We start from the raw sequence: 17,498 nt of genomic DNA, 5'->3' as shown, positions 1-17,498 counted from the left end.
GGAGTTGTGTTTGGAATTGAACTGTCCTTGGCCTTTTATCGGGAAAGGATCTTACCCCTATACTGTCCCATGATTTCCTTTTCTAACTGAGATTTCTGATAATCATAAATAATCGTCTGACTTCACCTACCACCATCACCCACACCCACCCAGGCCTTTCCGCGGATTTCTCTCCAAAGAGAGTTCCTGCAGTACCTGTCCCGGCTGGGGTCACAGATCGTGGTGCCATCAGGGCCGTGTCATCAGGAGAATGCTGGAGGTCAAGGTCCCCTCAAAGTAAATCTTTAAAACAAATCCCGGAAAAGTTCCAATACAATATTTTAGAGATTTTCACAAAATGATTCTGAAGAGGGGCTGGAGTGATAGCACAGCGGGTAGGGCGTTTGCCTTGCACGCGGCCGACCTGGGTTCAACCCCTGGCATCCCATATGGTCCCTCAACCACTGCCAGGAGTAATTCCTGAGGCAAAGCCAGGAGTAACCCCTGAGTGAAGCTGGGTGTGACCCAAAAAGCAAAAAAAATAATGATTCTGAAGAATAATTTCCCCTTACTTTAAAAATTTAATTTAGTTTATTTTAGGGCCACACTGAGCAGTGCTCAGGACTTAGTCCTGGTTCTATATTCGGGGATCACTCCCGGCAGGGCTCTATAACCCATATGGGCTTATGGACCCAAGGCAAATGCCTTTCCTGATGTATTATCTCTCTGCCCCCCTCTCCTGTACTATATAGAGCAAAAACATAACTGTCATAATGAAGAGATGAACTTTTCCAAAGTTGGTCAACTCTTTTTCTTCCCTTCAACTCCTTCTCCCACTAAATTTGCAGCTGATTTAATGAAACCATAGTCTGGAGGTGCTGTGCCTCTCTAGCCCTGTGAGTTTGATGAGTGTGCAGGGTGGTGAAGTTCGGACAAATGCACTCAGACTAAAAACCTTGCACAGGGCTGATGTCACCAAGTAGGAATCCTGCCCCAAACAGAAATGGGCAACTTAACAGGAATCCTCCAGTCAGTCAGTGTCAAAGGGAAGACAAGCCTGCCTGGCTCTGACAGGTGGGTGGAACTTCCCTGTTGCTGTGTTCACAGGACTCGGGGCCAGGTGCCAGAGAGCTGAGTGTTGTCAGAGCCCAGGCACCACCAGGAGAGCGCTTGAATGGAACTTCTAAGAGGCAACAGATTCAGGAATAAGCCTTTGAAATGATGAGCAACACTGACTAATAATAAACTAGGAACTTAGGCCACCGAAGAAAGGGCATCATTGGTTGTCTGGCTACCCTCCTCTTGAGCACAGCTTATAAAAGTTCACCTTCCCACAGTGCATGACTCTGCAGCACCATGGCCACCCTGGGCATCACTGTTGCCCTGCTGGTGTGGATGGCCACCCTGCTGCTCGTCCACATATGGAAGCAGATCTACAGCAGTTGGAAACTGCCCCCTGGCCCTTTCCCACTGCCCATCATAGGGAACATTTTACAGCTGGACCTCAAGAATATCCCCAAATCCCTCACCAAGGTAAGAGAAATATTGCTGATTATAGAGAGGAGAGTTCAGGAATTCGTTGTGATATGTGTATTTTCAACTCAATGTCAGAGAAATTCTTCAACACCAGAAGTCTTTCATGCACTGGCTGGGTTAATGTCAGGGTCTTGAGTGACAATCCAAATACCTGCTTTCTTCTTCAGGAAATGTGGAGCTGGAGTTGCAGCCCTGGCCGTAATCTCTGGCTCCTATTCTCTGGGTGGGCTGCAGGAGGCCACTCCCAGGTCTCTTGATGTTGCCACAGAGCAGTGCAAGGACAGCTGGGAGCTCTCTGTGCTGATTCCAAAGAATAGGGTGGAGGGCGTGTGAGCCATTGCTGGCCTCAACTCCTCTAGTTGTGACTGGAGAATGAACTCAAAAGATGAAATCTAGTGAGTTAATGAACATATCCGTGGACTAGCAGGCTGGAAAGTGGGCTAAGGGGGTACTGACAGAGGTTGTGGGGGGTCACTGTTATGTTGTCCAAATCTGGGCTTTGACCAGGACCAAAGCAAAAACAGGTGGGTGTGACAGGGTGGGCATGGACTAAAGGGAATCATGGAGGGCACAAGTTGGCCCCTGACATTGATGGTGTGTGTGTGTGTGTGTGTGTGTGTGTGTAGTGACTTAGTCAGAGGATTCCAGGGGTGTGTCCAGGACTGCAGCTCCACTCCGCATTTCCTGCAGAAGAAAGCTTCTGAGGGGAGAGTCTTCCCCACATCACCCTGGGCTCGCTTGGGCCAATTTGAGGAGCATTCCGAGGCTTCACCCAAGGTTCTCTGGTTACTGCAGCTTGCGGAACAGTATGGGCCCGTGTTCACCGTGTACCTGGGCCCCCGTCGTGTGGTGATCCTGCATGGCTATAAGGCTGTGAAGGAAGTTCTGCTCAACTACAAGAACGAGTTTTCTGGCCGAGCAGAGTTGTTTGCCTTCGAGGCGCACAAGGACAGAGGTGAGCACCTTGCAGAGGGTGGCTTGTCCCAGCACACAGTGTGCTGGGGTGGGTGGGCCTGGTCATGGGGCTGAGACCTTCAGACAGTACCAGTAATGGGTGGGCATCCAGCACATGGTCCCTGCTCTCACAGCACATTTGGATGAAACGACTTCCACTCGAGGACCCTTGAGTCCCAGGAACAAGCAGCCAGTGCTGACGGCAGCGCAGACATGTTGGCAGAAACCCCCGAGGGGACACTTTTCTCCCGCAGCCCAGACTCCTCAGCTCTCACTGTTGAGCGGGAGCCTGTCCCTCTCAAACCCCTTAACCCCAAGTTATTCTTTCCCCCTGCAGTGAGATACCCCAGTCCTTGGGCACTGAAAGTGCTGATACTGGCTGTCTGCAGGACTCTGCTCAGAGGCATCCAGTTCTAGCCCAGTTCCTGAAGGGGCCTCTGAGGCTTCCCCTGGGCTGTTCCTGAAACTGGAGGCATTTCTGAGTGCAGCCCTGACTCAGGCTCGATTTCCACCTGATCCTGACCTAGTCTAGCCTCCCTTTCCTCGGCACTCCAAAACCCCCAGTTCAGCTGATCCAGAAAACACGCTGGTCACCTTTACAGGAAGGGCTGAAGTAGGGTCTGAGGTTCTAGCTCTTCTTACACTACTGGAGTGTCCCTAGTCTCCTAACCTTGGTTTGGCCCTCATGACCCAGGACCCAATCCCTGCAAGTGCCTCCCTCCGGGTAGACTTGAAACCATTCCTCCCCCTTCCCCCAATCCCTGTTCCCGGCCCCCTCATCCCACTATCTCCTCTGCCTCTCTCAGGCCTGACAGATCTTTTCCTGGAATGTCCCGTGAGCCTTTTGCATCTGATGGGGTCTCTGGCCAGAGCTATCTGACCCATGCCAGTGAAGCCATAGACTGAGCATTGAGGCCTTAGTGGCAGGAGGGTGAAACCTCAGCAAGAACAAAGTGGCTTCTCAGGGCACCCATCAGACGGGAGTGGGTGGCAGTCTTTCCTGAGGCTGGCTCAATGTAGCTTTTGAATGAACAAGGAAGGAAACGGAACCGCTGTGTGGAGGCTACTCCTCCCACCTCAGAAGAAAATCAGAGGGATGCCTCAAATTCAAACTGCCCCACCATCCCTGTTGGTAGTGCTGGGGCCCCCTTCTCTGTCCCAGCAGCTCAGATGCATCCTGGGGTTCCCGAGCCCCCTTTCTAGGAGCACTGAGCACTTCTCACCCTACCTTTCTCCTCTGCTCTCTCCCTCCCTTAGGAATCATCTTCAATAATGGGCCCACCTGGAAGGACACCCGGCGATTTGCCCTGACCACCCTCCGTGACTACGGGATGGGGAAGCAGGGCAACGAGGAGCGAATCCAGAGGGAGATGCCCTTCCTGCTGGAAGCACTCCGAGAGACCCAGGGTGTGTGGCTGCTGGAGCACAGGTTCTGATGCAGACCGCTGACTTCAGCCAGCCTGAGTGTCCCAGGCATTGTGTCACACCCTGCTGCCTTGCAATCACAGGGAGGGTGCTCTTGCTAGTACTCAATGACTGGAATAACTCAATAGCTAGGAAGAAAACCCAAAGAGGTGTAGCCTCCTCTGTGTCCTCTGGGAGTCCAGCTCACGACGTTGCAGTTGTCATAGGCTCCGCGGGGGGAAGGCGGTGGGGGCCCCGCGAGCTCCTCTTACACCCCGTGCAAATGCTCCTCTGTTTTTCAGGTAAGCCCTTTGACCCCACCTTTCTCATTGGCTGTGCACCCTGCAATGTCATAGCTGACATCCTCTTCCGCAAGCACTTTAACTATGACGATAAGACCAGCCTGAGGCTGATGGCCTTGTTTAATGAGAACTTCTACCTGCTCAGTACACCCTGGCTCCAGGTGAGGCCCCCTGCCTCTTTCCCCCCGACCTCCTGGTTTCCCTTTGCAAAGCTCACATGTGTGGACGACGAGGCAGTGCAGTGTAGCAGAGCAGGAAGCCTATTGCATCAAGAGGACAGGGGTGGCCAGCAGCATGTTTGACTGGAGCTCCTATACATCCCAATGCACACGTACACAGACCCATCCTCCCCCTAGTCAGCACTTAGTCCTTACCTTTCACAATTGGCAGCCTTTGACATGTGATGCCCAGGCTGTGTGTTCATCCAGCACAGAGCACTCAGCACCTACTGGAGTGGGACCCAATAAGATCGCGTAGGCCAAAGAGTCTAACATGGGGCCGGTGCGACAGTACAGCGAATAAGGCACCTGCCTTGAACACAACCTACCTGGGTTTGATCTCTGGCATCCCATATGTCCCTTGATGCCCCACATGATCCTCTGAGCCCACTAGGAGCCCCCAAACCAAAATCAACCAAACCAAACAAACCCCAAAATAAAAACACCAATAATTCCAGCAGTACAATAGTGGGTTGGAGAAGTCATTAGCCCAAAACACAAAATAGTATATGCATATTTATAGACAATAAATGTAGATATAAATATACACTAAGATGATGTTTCCCAACCTTCTCTCTAGATTTATAATAATTTTTCTAGCTATCTACGCTATCTACCTGGAACTCATAGAAAAGTCATGCGAAATGTGCAGGAAATAAAAGACTATGCACTGGAAAGAGTGAAGGAGCACCTCAAGTCACTGGACCCCAACTGCCCCCGAGACTTCACAGACTGTCTTCTCACAGAAATGAAGAAGGTACCTTGCACCTTGCTGGGTTCTCGACATGAGGCAAAGCTGAGGGCTTGGTAGCTGTGTCATGTGTTTGCCGGGGGAAGGCCATGCAGGGTCAGATTTTTCCATGATCTAAAAAGCTATTGTCCAGATGTCCACAGTGGGTGTGTATATTTGCATGATCTGAGTTTTAATTTCAGTGTGGCTTCGTGTTCTACCTCCTGTGGCAGACAGCTAGCCTGCATGAGAGTCTGAAACCCTTTCACTGTCCACCACCCCAGCCACCAAGATGGTCTTTCTCAGGGAAGCAGTCAGACTTCAGCTGCCCCAGACCTGAGGGTTGAGTGGGCATCTCTCGTCAGTTTCTCCTGGGCTACACCTCTGAATGAGCACGTCGCCTGTGAGGGGCCTCAGTGTTCCTGATTAGCCTCTATGTCCCAAACTGTGTGCAACTTCAAGGGGCTCCAGACCTACAGTCCCTCAGAACCCCTTGCCTACATTGATGACACTGCTGTTGCTCTTCCCTTTGGTGTCACCTGTGGCCCCGGGGCTGGGGGGAGTGTGCATTCACACCCAGCTTCCCTCTATCAGATGCGCTCCTCAGGGTCCCTCCTCGATACCTAGAATCCCACTGATTTCCTGTGTGGAAGCAGTAACCACCCCCAGTGTAGTAGAGCTGCCAGGCATCATAGTACATTAGCATGGGGAAGATCTTTCCTTTAACACAGCCCCTAATGCTGCTGGTGGAGCAGAGTTCACACTTGGGGAGGCCCATCCTGCCTGGGGCCACTGTTTTGGAAATCTTGGTTTTGCTTGATGATTGTATTCCTGTGTGATAACTGCCCACACCTCTCTTGCTCCCCTGAGGGGCTGGCAGTTGGCTGAGAGAGATGAGAGTCCCAAGGGACAATCCCTTCTCAGTCCATCTGTCTCTAATATGCAGGTAAAACAAAGTACAGAGCCCGGGGACAGCTTGGACAGTGTTGCTGTGACTGTGGCTGACCTGTTCTTTGCGGGGACAGAGACTACCAGTACCACTCTGAGATATGGACTCCTGATTCTCCTGAAATACCCAGAGATTGAAGGTACACTGAAACAGCCAGAGAGTCCTGTGCTGTTTGTCTGTCCACGTGGGTAGTCAATCTGGGCCATTTAGCTTGAACTCTCTATCTGAAAGAAACAGGCCCTGGTTATTAACCCTTATGAGTGGCATCTGCACTCTGTTTCACAAAGTAATTGATGTTTTTACAGGAAAATTCTTGTCCATATGCCCTGAACAAGTTCTGGTTTTCAAGGCAGTGCAAAGAGGGAGAGGCAAGGGTTAGACTCTCCTAGGGCATCATATCTGAATAGAAGAAAGTTCAGGAACATTCCAAGGTGGACTTCTCTGAAATTTCTTTGCTGCTTCTTAAAGGCTGCTCCCTAGCCCCTAGGTCAGGCAAGTGTCCTGGAAGAGGATAAATCATAGCTTCTGAACCTGCATCTGCAGAGGCGGTGAATCCAAGGACAGGTGATGAGAGGGCTGTCACTGTTAGCACCAACCTCCAAAGGGAGAGGAAATACAAGGAGGAGCTACCAGGGGCCAGGGTGTCCAGTACCCAGACCCAGAGCCCCACCTTTAACTGGGCTGGGTGCAGAGCCAGGCAGTCCGTGCCCTAGGGGCTCCTCAGCCACACGTGCCTCTGCTGGTAATGATTTGACTTCTTATGTGGTAGACATGGAGATAGCCCTTCAACAACATGCCTTCCTGGTGAATTCTCATACTCTTGAATCCCTGTATAATCCCTAAATATTAGAGGACATGAAGGGATTCTCCAACAAATGTGTGTATGTCGTATGTCCTGTATCAGACCAGTCAGTGTGATTTCAAATCTTGCTTTTATTTTATTTATTTATTTTTTCCATCTTTTTTGTTTTATTTGGCTTTATGAAAGCATGTTACAAAAGTATAAAGGGAAAGAAAACAAATGGCAAGAAATTATGGGGGAATATATCAAGAAAGGGGGTTGTAGGTAAACTGACAACACAAGATAAGTCTGAAAATCTCAGAATTGATTCTTTTTTTCTTTATTTATTTTTAATTAGTGAATCACTGTGAGGGTACAGTTATAGATTTACTCATCTTTGTGCTCTTGTTTGCCTCATACAAAGTTCAAGAACCCATCCCTTCACCAGTGCCCATTCTCCACCACCAGTAAACCCGGCGTCCCTCCCACCCTCCCCAATCCCATCTCCCCCCACTCCACCCTTCCACTGTGGCAGGGCATTCCCTTTTGTTCTCTCTCTCTAATTAGGTGTTGTTGTTCGCAATAAAGGTGTTGAGTGGCCACTGTGTTCAGTCTCTAGTCTACATTCAGCCGGCATCACCGTTCCCCCGCATGGCCTCCGACCGCATTATACTTGGTGATCCCTTCTCTGAGTTGCCATCTCCCCAGAATATGAGGCCAGCCTCCAAGCCATGGTGTCAGCCTCCTGGTACTTATTTCTACTATTCTTGGGTGTTAGTCTCCTACTCTGTTATTCTATATTCCACAGATGAGTGCAATCTTTCTATGTCTGTCTCTCTCTTTCTGACTCATTTCACTTAACAGGATACTTTCCATGCCGGTCACCTTATACGCAAAATTCATGAACTCCTTTTTTCTAACAGCTGCATAGTATTCCATTGTATAGATGTACCAAAGTTTCTTCAACCAGTCATCTGTTCTAGGGCACTCGGTTTTTTTCCAGATTCTGGCTATTGTAAACAGTGCTGCGATGAACATATAAGTGCAGATGTCATTTCGACTATACTTTTTTGCTTCTCTGGGATATATTCCCAGCAGTGGTATTGCTGGGTCAAATGGGAGCTCAATTTCTAATTTTTTCAGAGTCGTCCATATTGTTTTCCAAAAGGGCTGAACCAGTTGGTATTCCCACCAGCAGTGTAGAAGGGTCCCTTTCTCCCCACATCCTCTCCAACAGCAGTTGCTTTTGTTCTTTTGGATGTGTGCCAGTCTCTGTGGTGTGAGGTGGTATCTCACGGTTGTTTTGATCTTCATCTCCCTGATGATTAGTGATGTAGAGCACTTTTTCATGTGCCTTTTGGCCATTCGTATCTCTTCCTTGGGAAAGTTTCTGTTCATTTCTTCACCCCATTTTCTGATGGGGTTGGATGTTTTCTTCTTGTAGAGTTCAACCATGAACGGATATTGGATCTTGTCAAATGCTTTCTCTGCATCTATTGATATGATCATATGGTTTTTATCTTCACTTTTGTTGATATGCTGGATTATGTTGATTGATTTCCGAATGTTAAACCATCCTTGCATCCCCGGGATGAATCCCACTTGGTCATGGTGTATGATCTTCTTGATGAGTTGTTGGATCCTATTTGCTAGTATTTTGTTGAGGATCTTCGCATCGGTGTTCATCAGGGATATTGGTCTATAATTTTCTTTCTTAGAGGTGTCTTTGTTTGCTTTTGGTATTAGGGAGATGTGTGCTTCATAGAAACTGTTTAGGAGAGTTCCTGTTTTTTCAATTTCCTGGAAAAGCTTGAGGAGAACTGGCAACAGGTCTTCTTTGAATTTTTGGAAGAGTTCACCAGTGAAACCATCTGGACCTGGGCTTTTGTTTTTGGGGAGATTTCTGATTATAGTTTCAATTCCTTAACATTAATGGGTCTATTCAGGTATTCCAAGTCTTCTTTGTTCAGTCTTGGGAGATTGTAGGAATCAAGGAATTCATCCATTTCTTTTAGGTTCTATTGTTTTGTGGCGTATAGACCTTCAAAGTAGTCTCTAATGATCTTTTGAATCTCACTGGTTTCTGTTATGATGTCCCCCTTTTCATTTCTGATTTGATTTATTAGGGTTCTCTCTCTCTCTTTCTTTGTGAGTCTTGCTAGCGGTTTATCAATCTTATTTATTTTCTCGAAGAACCAGCTCTTTGTTTCATTGATCTTTCAGATTGTTTTTTGGTTTTGATGTCATTAATTTCTGCTCTAATTTTTATTATTTCTTTCCTTTGGTCTGGTTTGGGTTCCTTCTCCTGGTCCTTTTCTAAGGTCTTGAGCAGTGAAGTCAAGTTCTCTATGTGGGCCCTTTCTTCCTTCCTGAGGTATGCTTGGAGAGCTATAAATTTTCCCATATGCGTCCCATATGTTTTGGTAGTTTGTGTCCTCATTTTCATTTGTTTCTAAGTATTTTTTGATTTCTTCTTTGATTTTCTTCCTGATTCACTCATTGTTCAACATTGAGTTGTTTAATTTCCAGGTGTCTGATTTGGTTCTCCGTGTCGGTATGGTTAGCTTCTATCTTCAGCGCTTCGTGGTCTGAAAAGATGGTTGATACACTTTCTATTTTTCCGATTCTATTGAGGTATGTTCTGGGGCCCAGTACATGGTCTATTTTGGAAAATGTTCCGTGTGCACTGGAAAAGAATGTGTAGTCTTTCTTTTGGGGGTGTAAAGCCCTGTATAGGTCTATTAGGCCTCTCTCTTCAATTTCTTCTTTCAGAGTCAGTGTTTCCTTGCTGAGTTTTGTTCTTGTTGATCTATCCAGAGATGATAAGGGGGTATTGAAGTCTTCGACTACTATTGTGCTGTTAGTGATGTCCTCTTTGAAGTCTGTTAGGAGTTGTTTTAAGTATTTAGCCGGTTGTTCATTGAGTGTGTATACGTTTAATACATATCCCTTGATGAATAGAAAGTGGCCTTCGCTGTCCCTTCTAATCTTTTTCAACCTGAAATCTATGTTGTCGGATACTAGGATGGCCACTCTAGCTTTTTTAAGGGAGTTGTTTTCTTGCAGGATTGTTTTCCATCCTTTGACTTTGAGTCTGTGTTTACTCTGTTTGTTCAAGTGTGTTTCTTGCAAACAGCAGAATGTTGAGTTTAATTTCCGCATCCATTTTGCCACTGGGTGTCTCTTGATAGGTGCATTTAGGCCATTGAAATTGAGAGAGATTTTTGTGATAGGGTTTTGTGTCATCTTTCTGTGGGGTTTGTTCTTATGGGGCTCCTCCTTGTCTTACAGTAGCCCCTTTCGACCTTCTTTCAAGTCAAATCTTGCTTTTTAAATACAAACAGGAAAGACCAAGTCCCAGAGTGACTTTTTATGGCAGTCCTAAGTTTTTTTTTTTTGTGTGTGTGTGTGTGTGTGACACTTAATATACTTTTTTCCTTTAACCCCAGCAATACACAGAGGTTTCCCCTGGCTCTGCACTAGAGAATTTCTCCTGGCAGTGCATGGTGGTCGTGGTGGTGGACATATGGGGACATATGGGATATTTGGGTCAGCTGCGTGTAAGGCAAGATCCCTACCTGCTGTACCTGCTCTGGCCCTTATAAGATAGTTTCTTATCACTTTGTCCTGGAAGAGGTGTGGATAAAAATGTTTTTATTAACTATGGTGAATTTTTAATACATAAAAAAGAAAATAAATGACTGATGCCCAGACATCATCCACTGCTGGATTCGACACATATTAACAATCTGTGGTGTTCACTTAAGAACACTTGAAAATGAAACAGGTTGCAGAGCTAGTGAAAACGCTACTCATGGCCCTAGATAGGTTACAGTCAGGACTACTGTGTGCCATCCTGTGCATGTTGAATGTAGCTGAAAATCACCAAGTGCAAGCATACAATTAATGTTATTTCATTTTTGCTTTTGGGGTCACACCGGTGATGCTCAGGGGTTACTCCTGGCTATGCACTCAGGAATTACTCCTTGCTTGGGGGACCATATGGGATGCTGGGAATCAAACCCGGGTCAGCCTCATACAAGGCAAATGCCCTACCCGCTGTGCTATCACTCCAGCCTCTGTTGTATGTGTTTAACATTTTTCCTGGGTAGCATATTGTGTGTAGTTTTTTGCAGTTCATGTGACATATCATAAATGTCCACAGGAAATTCCAGACTCAGAAAAATACTGAAACTTTCCAAAGTCTTCTGTTATTTTGTCAAAAAGAGTTGGACTTTGTGCTTCCCAGAAATTGTTCAGGAAGTAGGGTAGACATGTCGATATCCATTATGTCATTGGAATAAAAATCTCGGCATTATTTATTCTCCAATAAATCATAAAGTTACTCCAATAATTTAGAGGATTTGTCCCAACTAGAAATTTCTAATACCTTTTTCTATTTTTTAGTCCTAGTGTAATGACAGGAACTGTATTAATCATGATCAGCTAAGGTAATGAAAATTAAACCAAGCCATATACCATAAAGAATCTGGTAAAGATTAGCTCTTATTGACATTGCAGAAATGTAGAGAAATCTTAGGGATTCCTAATCAATACTCAGAGGGCCCAAGTCCCAGTGATACTTAGATTACCAGGTTGGAGGGTTCAGTGCTAGGTCTTGACTTTAGTGCTGTTCAGTGCCAGTTGTGCTGGAAGACATATGGGCCATCACATGGTTGTCTGGGGGAGCACATAGGGATAGAGACATAATTTGTGTCCTTGAAAATGCAAGGAACACATTCCTGAGTCCTGGCTACGTCTCTGAACCCGTTTCTAGAGGAATCAAACAATAATCCTTAGCATCTGGACACCCTTAAGTACTGCTTGGAGTATTACAAAACATTATGGTGGGTAGATTCACAAGGGGATAGGTGAGTTTATGGATGTATGGATATACGGATGGAGAAATGGAGAGATGGGTGAGTGGGAGAATAGAGTGATGGATGATTGGATGAGTGGGGTAGATGTACATATGGATGAAAGAACAAATAGATAAATAAATGAGTAGATGGACATTGAGACAGCCTGGAGTAAATTCTTTACATTTATTCATTCATATATCGACAGAGAAACTTCATGAAGAAATTGATAGGGTGATTGGGCCAAACCGAGCCCCTGCGGTGAAGGACAGGCTAGAGATGCCTTATATGGATGCTGTGGTGCATGAGATTCAGCGATTCATTGACCTTGTGCCCTCAAACCTGCCCCACGAAGCAACCCGGGATACCGTGTTCAGAGGTTATGTCATTCCCAAGGTGAGATGTGAGACGGGAGAGAATGTGCCAAGCCAAGCACCGCCTTATTGACTTACAGAGAATGGGGAAGAGATGGCGACTGGGCAGCAACTCCAGCCTGTGGGGTACTGCTTCCCCAGTACTGCTGACTGAGGCCTGGGGACTATAGAAAGGGAGGGATTCTGGAAAGGGTGCCTCAGATAGTGCCCAGGTTTACTATAAAACCAGAAAGAAACAGCAGTGACATTCAGCCTTAGAATGAACCCTTGGAAAAGGGTTCTCATTGCTGCTTAGACCTGACCTCTCCCTTCTTTCCATCTAGTACATAAGGAAACTTTTCCACATGGAAGCAGATAGTCGTTTAGGGTGTAAAATTCAAAACAACTTCCCTCAATGGGGACTCAATGTTTTGTTAACTGGACTGACTAAAACCACCTTTATTCTTTCTAGGGCACAATGCTAATACCGACACTGGACTCTCTCTTGTATGATAAGCAAGAATTCCCTGATCCAGAGATGTTTAAACCAGAGCACTTCCTGAATGAAGATGGGAAGTTCAAGTACAGTGACTATTTCAAGGCGTTTTCCGCAGGTGAGACTTTAGGCATTGTATCTTCCTCTCGACTTCCTGCTCACTGCTCCACTGTGATCTACTCTTGTCCCCGGCCACCACCAGGTCCTATTCTTATGTTTGCAACACAATTCCCTGGTGCTGTTTCCTGCTCAGAGAGGTTAAGTTACATCTCTTTACCAGAAGTCCTGGGGGAAAAATGCATCTTACATACAGTAGATTCTTTATTTAGTGCTAACCTTCTTAATTGACTTCATAGAAGTTGGTGGAAATCTTTCAGAAGTGTTACCCAGTTCTCTTTCCATGGTTTTAAGCAAACATTCCAAATAAAGTTTAATTTTAGGTTAGCTGGACCCAGCATAACATCATGGAATCTTCCTTGGCCTGTGTTTAGCACAGTGTCCCCTTCTTGGGCTCATCCCGTGTCTCCCTTCCCGTACCCCCTGTGTCAGAGGAGGGAAGATCATATAACAAACCCGAGAGCTCTAAGACCCAATGTAAGTTGTGCAGTTTTAAGTCAAGGCCCTGATTCTTTTTTCTAGAATGTTAGGGTGAGCCCTGGGCAGAGACCATTTTCCCACTTCACAGATTTATTCACGAGAGTCCTGATGATTGAGGCCCTGTGCAGCCTGGTCCCAGAAAATGTCCCAGAATAATCCAGAACAATACGAATGTGTAATCACAGACACACAGTATCCATGTACTTTTTTGGAGGGAAGACGAGACTTAGTTCTGCAAGAGGGTGGCAGTTATGCACTGCTTCCACCTGGCGCTCCCTCTGTCATATTACTGCTCACATGTTATCTCCTGAAGTGCTCCAGTGTCTCATCAGTACCACTGTCTTCACTGCAGGGAAGAGGGTGTGTGTTGGAGAAGGCCTGGCTCGCATGGAACTCTTCCTCTTCTTGTCTGCCATTTTGCAGCACTTTAACTTGAAGTCTCTTGTGGACCCCAAGGACATTGACCTCAGTCCCATCACAATTGGGTTTGGCAAAATCCCACCCCATTATAAACTCTGTGTCATTCCCCGCTCATGAGTGCGAAGCATCTCTTCAAAGGCTCCCACCCCCAAGACTCTACAATGCAGGCCTGGGGTCCTTTCACTTTCTAGTGTTCTGCAGGGTGATCAAGAACACCACTCCAGCGAAGGCAGTCAGGGATCCAGGGGGGAAAATGGGACGCACAGGCTGATATCCAGAATCATATACTTCAGGCAAGACTTGAAAAGTCAAAAGAGATTGGGTAAAATGGAGCATAAAACTATGATTTAGTTTCAATCTATATTAGAATTTCCAAAAGCAATAGTAAGATTATATCATGGTGACTTAAATTCTCCTCTTCTGAAAAAATTAAAAGTATCCTGTGACTGAAATTGATAGCCCTTATAAATAATTGACAAAAAGGAATCCAGACACAGTTTTGTAGCTTAAAGGATGGAATAGTATAATAAATAGAACCTTTCCTTGGACATCAGATTGTCCTTTGGGGCTCACTAAGAGCGTCATTCTGCACCGTTTAGGATTAAACTATGTCTGGAAGTCTACAAAAATACCTGTAATTATCTCAACACTAAAATGTGATTTTATACTTGTTGGGAAAAACTCTAAGTGCATGGGGATGTTTGTGTGGAATGAAACAGAGATAGGGAAATCTGTAACCAGTTTAATACACTAACCCTTAATCTTATGCAATGGAAGAGGAATTTCTCTCTGTACCTTGAGAACTCCCTGCATCCTCACCTCAGAAAGATTTCTATGTGCTTAACTTTTAGGTTTGTGGGGGCAGGATGAGGAGGTGCCCTTCTCTGCATAAGGTAGGATGGCAGAGTCTTCTGAACACAGCATGGCAGTTTAGATATTCCAGTGCTGCCCCCTGGGAGGGGCACTGGAACAATCCAGGGGTCAGTAGTAGCCTTGTGTTTGTGCATTTTCTCTTAAAATGTAACTTGGAAGGTTTTAGAGTTTTGGCTGTTTTGAAGGTAAAGGCAAGCAGGAGGTGAGGAGATAGCTCAATGACCTATAATGCATGCTTTGATTCAATAGCTAGAACTACATGGTTTTCTAAGTACCACCAGGCGCAACCCCAAGCACAGAGATAGGAGTAGCTCGTGACCGTCACCATGTGTAGCTCTAAACTCGAAAAATAAATATCAAGCAGAACAAAAGGAACAAGTGTGTCTGCGTGAGTTTCTTTGCTTATTGTTTCTTCCTTCAGAGTAGGTTGGAAGACATTTATTGACCTGGAAAGATAGTTCAATGGACTTAGTACCTGCTTTGCATGTGGGATACCCAGCACCACATGGCCTCTGAACATATGAGAAGCTTGTTACTCAGCACAAGCACAGAAATACAAGTAGTCCCCAAGCACCACCAAGTACATGAAGGAAGGGAGGAAGGGAGGAAGGGAGAAAGGGAGGAAGGAAGGAAGGAAGGAAGGAAGGAAGGAAGGAAGGAAGGAAGGAAGGAAGGAAGGAAGGAAGGAAGGAAGGAAGGAAGGAAGGAAGGAAGGAAGGAAGGAAGGAAGGAAGGAAGGAAGGAAGGAAGGAAGGAAGGAAGGAAGGAAGGAAGGAAGGAAGGAAGGAAGGAAGGTACATTGCTTCTGCAAAGCTTTTCCTACAAAACAGTTTGAAAGAGGTGGAATGTTTTGTCTCATCCAACTGACGATGTGCCAGGTGTTTCCATTTCTTTATGGCCATGGTTTCACAAGCATTTCCCAAAACAAGCAAGGCAAACTCATATCTCAAGTCTGAGAATAAACCTTATTGGCTTGAAGTCCTGTTCTTGGAACTAGTGGATCAAGAATAGAGCCAGTCTCTGTGGCCTGTAGCTAGAATCAGAGTTTTAGAATCTTAGGGTGCCCTACTCTGTATGACTGCCCTCTGGAAACATCTCAGAGCTTGATATCAGTGAGGGACCCTCGGTAAACCCAAAGAATCACAATATTTGGCCTGTGTCTGGAATTTAGCAAATCCCAAAGATCAAATATGAAGCCAAGGAGTGGTCAGCCTTTCACTGAGACCAGAAGACCACCTGGGATCTGGGCTCATCCGGGATGCAAAAAGAAGAGCAAATTGGAGTGACTGACCTCAAGTGTTTTTAAGGACCACCTTCTCCTTCTGGTGGGAAATCAGGGAAGTTCTCATGACAGTCTTGCTGTACTGCCTTCTTCCTGCTATCATTGGATACATTCTATTCTGAAAATCATAATCTGCAGACATATTCTCTGAAAAGCCAGAGAGTCCTTCTCCTGTGACTCCTGGCCCCAAGGCTGGATTGTATGGTAGGAAATCACAACCCTCTGTGTCATGTGCTGGGCAGTGGCCTCTAGTGCAAGTGTTGGGCATTGCAATCAGTTTGTGCTGGGCAGTGCCATCTGTGTACTAAGCACTCACATCTGTTTGTATGTGCTGGGCACTGATATTTATATTGGCTGGGCAGTGCCATCTGCATGTGTACTTTGTACTGTCATCTGTATGTGCTGGGCAGTGCCATCTCTGAATGTGCTGGTAAGTGCCAGGTGTCAAGCTGTCTCTCTTGTTCAGGGCAGATACCAATATTTCTGTCTCTTAGATGTCATCAGTGTTGTGAGCAATGGAAAAATGAGATAAACTAGAACTTACTAGCAACCTGCTGGTGGAATAGTGTTCCTGTCATTTAATCTGAAATGATAGGTCTTGCCACAGAATGATTTGTGAGCATAGATATGATTATATGTGATATATATGTATATCATAGATATGTGGGCATAGATTATATATCCAGCAAGTTGTTAGAGCTAGATTATATATTATGCCATTTTAACATGTAACAGAGTTGGCTTAATCAATTACACTAAGATCTTAAGGCAAAAAAAAAAGCAAGGAAATTGTATTTACTATGACTGGCCAGGTCAGGTAACAAAGCTATCGGTGGACAGTATGAGTACAGAGCACTTTATATAGTTTTATTCCCCTGGTCCCCCAGAAAAAGGGTGGAACAGAAGAGAAACAGGCAAGAGAATGGGTTTTCAAATTAGTTGCACAGCAACAGTACATCCAGGTAAATGGGTAGGTCATGGGATTTAGAGGAGCCCTTATTGCTAGGAATCTTTGTGTTTACTGATTATTTTTGTGGCCCTGTCCCATCCCTGCCCAAGTAACCAGTCAGTCTGGCTCTTCTGTTCTTATAAGCTTTATGATTTATGACTCAGTTATCTCTGTCCAGTGCCTAGAATGAATCACTCAGAGGTCTGGCCTCTGCTTAGTTACCTAACTTCCCCCCTACAGAGTGGTGATTTTTAGATCATTAATATATCACAATAAAGCATTTCTTAAGCAAAAGGTAACAAAAACCGAAAAGTACATGGAGGTGAAAACTGCAATTTTTTTTATTAGTTTATTTTTAATTAGAGAGTCATCGTGAGGGTACAGTTACAGATCCATACATCTTTGTGCTCATGCTTCCCCCATACAAAGTTCAATAACCCATCCCTTCACCAGTGCCCATTCTCCACCACCCGTAAACCCAACATCCCTCCCCCCCTCCCCAGTCCCGTCTCCCCCCACCCCACCCTGCCACTATGGCAGGGAATTCCCTTTTGTTCTCTCTCTCTGATTAGGTGTTGTGGTTTGCAATAAAGGTGTTGAGTGGCCATTGTGTTCAGTCTCTAGTCTGTATTCGGCCCGAATCACCCTTCCCCCACATGACCTCCAACCACATTTTACTTGGTGGTCCCTTCCCTGAGTTACCCAGAATGAGAGACCAGCCTCCAAGCCATGGAAACAATCTCCTGGTACTTATTTCTACTATTCTTGGGCGTTAGTCTTATAGTCTATTATTCTATATTCCACAGATGAGTGCAA

The 17,498-nt window shown here is 45.8% G+C and overlaps 1 protein-coding gene across 1 annotated transcript; it reads left to right on the top strand.

Annotated features, from left to right (window-relative positions):
- Nucleotides 1-1,335: 1,335 nt before the first annotated feature.
- LOC101554449 (cytochrome P450 2E1-like) lies at nucleotides 1,336-14,816 on the top strand. Its single transcript, XM_055119027.1, has 9 exons — nucleotides 1,336-1,512; nucleotides 2,311-2,470; nucleotides 3,727-3,876; nucleotides 4,176-4,336; nucleotides 4,974-5,150; nucleotides 6,070-6,211; nucleotides 11,921-12,108; nucleotides 12,538-12,679; nucleotides 13,511-14,816. Exons 1-9 carry the CDS (start codon nucleotides 1,336-1,338, stop codon nucleotides 13,693-13,695), a joined length of 1,482 nt encoding a protein of 493 aa, XP_054975002.1. The 3' UTR covers nucleotides 13,696-14,816.
- Nucleotides 14,817-17,498: the final 2,682 nt, after the last annotated feature.

This window comes from Sorex araneus, chromosome 11 (assembly GCF_027595985.1).
Source record: "Sorex araneus isolate mSorAra2 chromosome 11, mSorAra2.pri, whole genome shotgun sequence".
NCBI lineage: Eukaryota > Metazoa > Chordata > Mammalia > Eulipotyphla > Soricidae > Sorex > Sorex araneus.
This window is presented reverse-complemented; position numbering and strand designations above follow the sequence as displayed.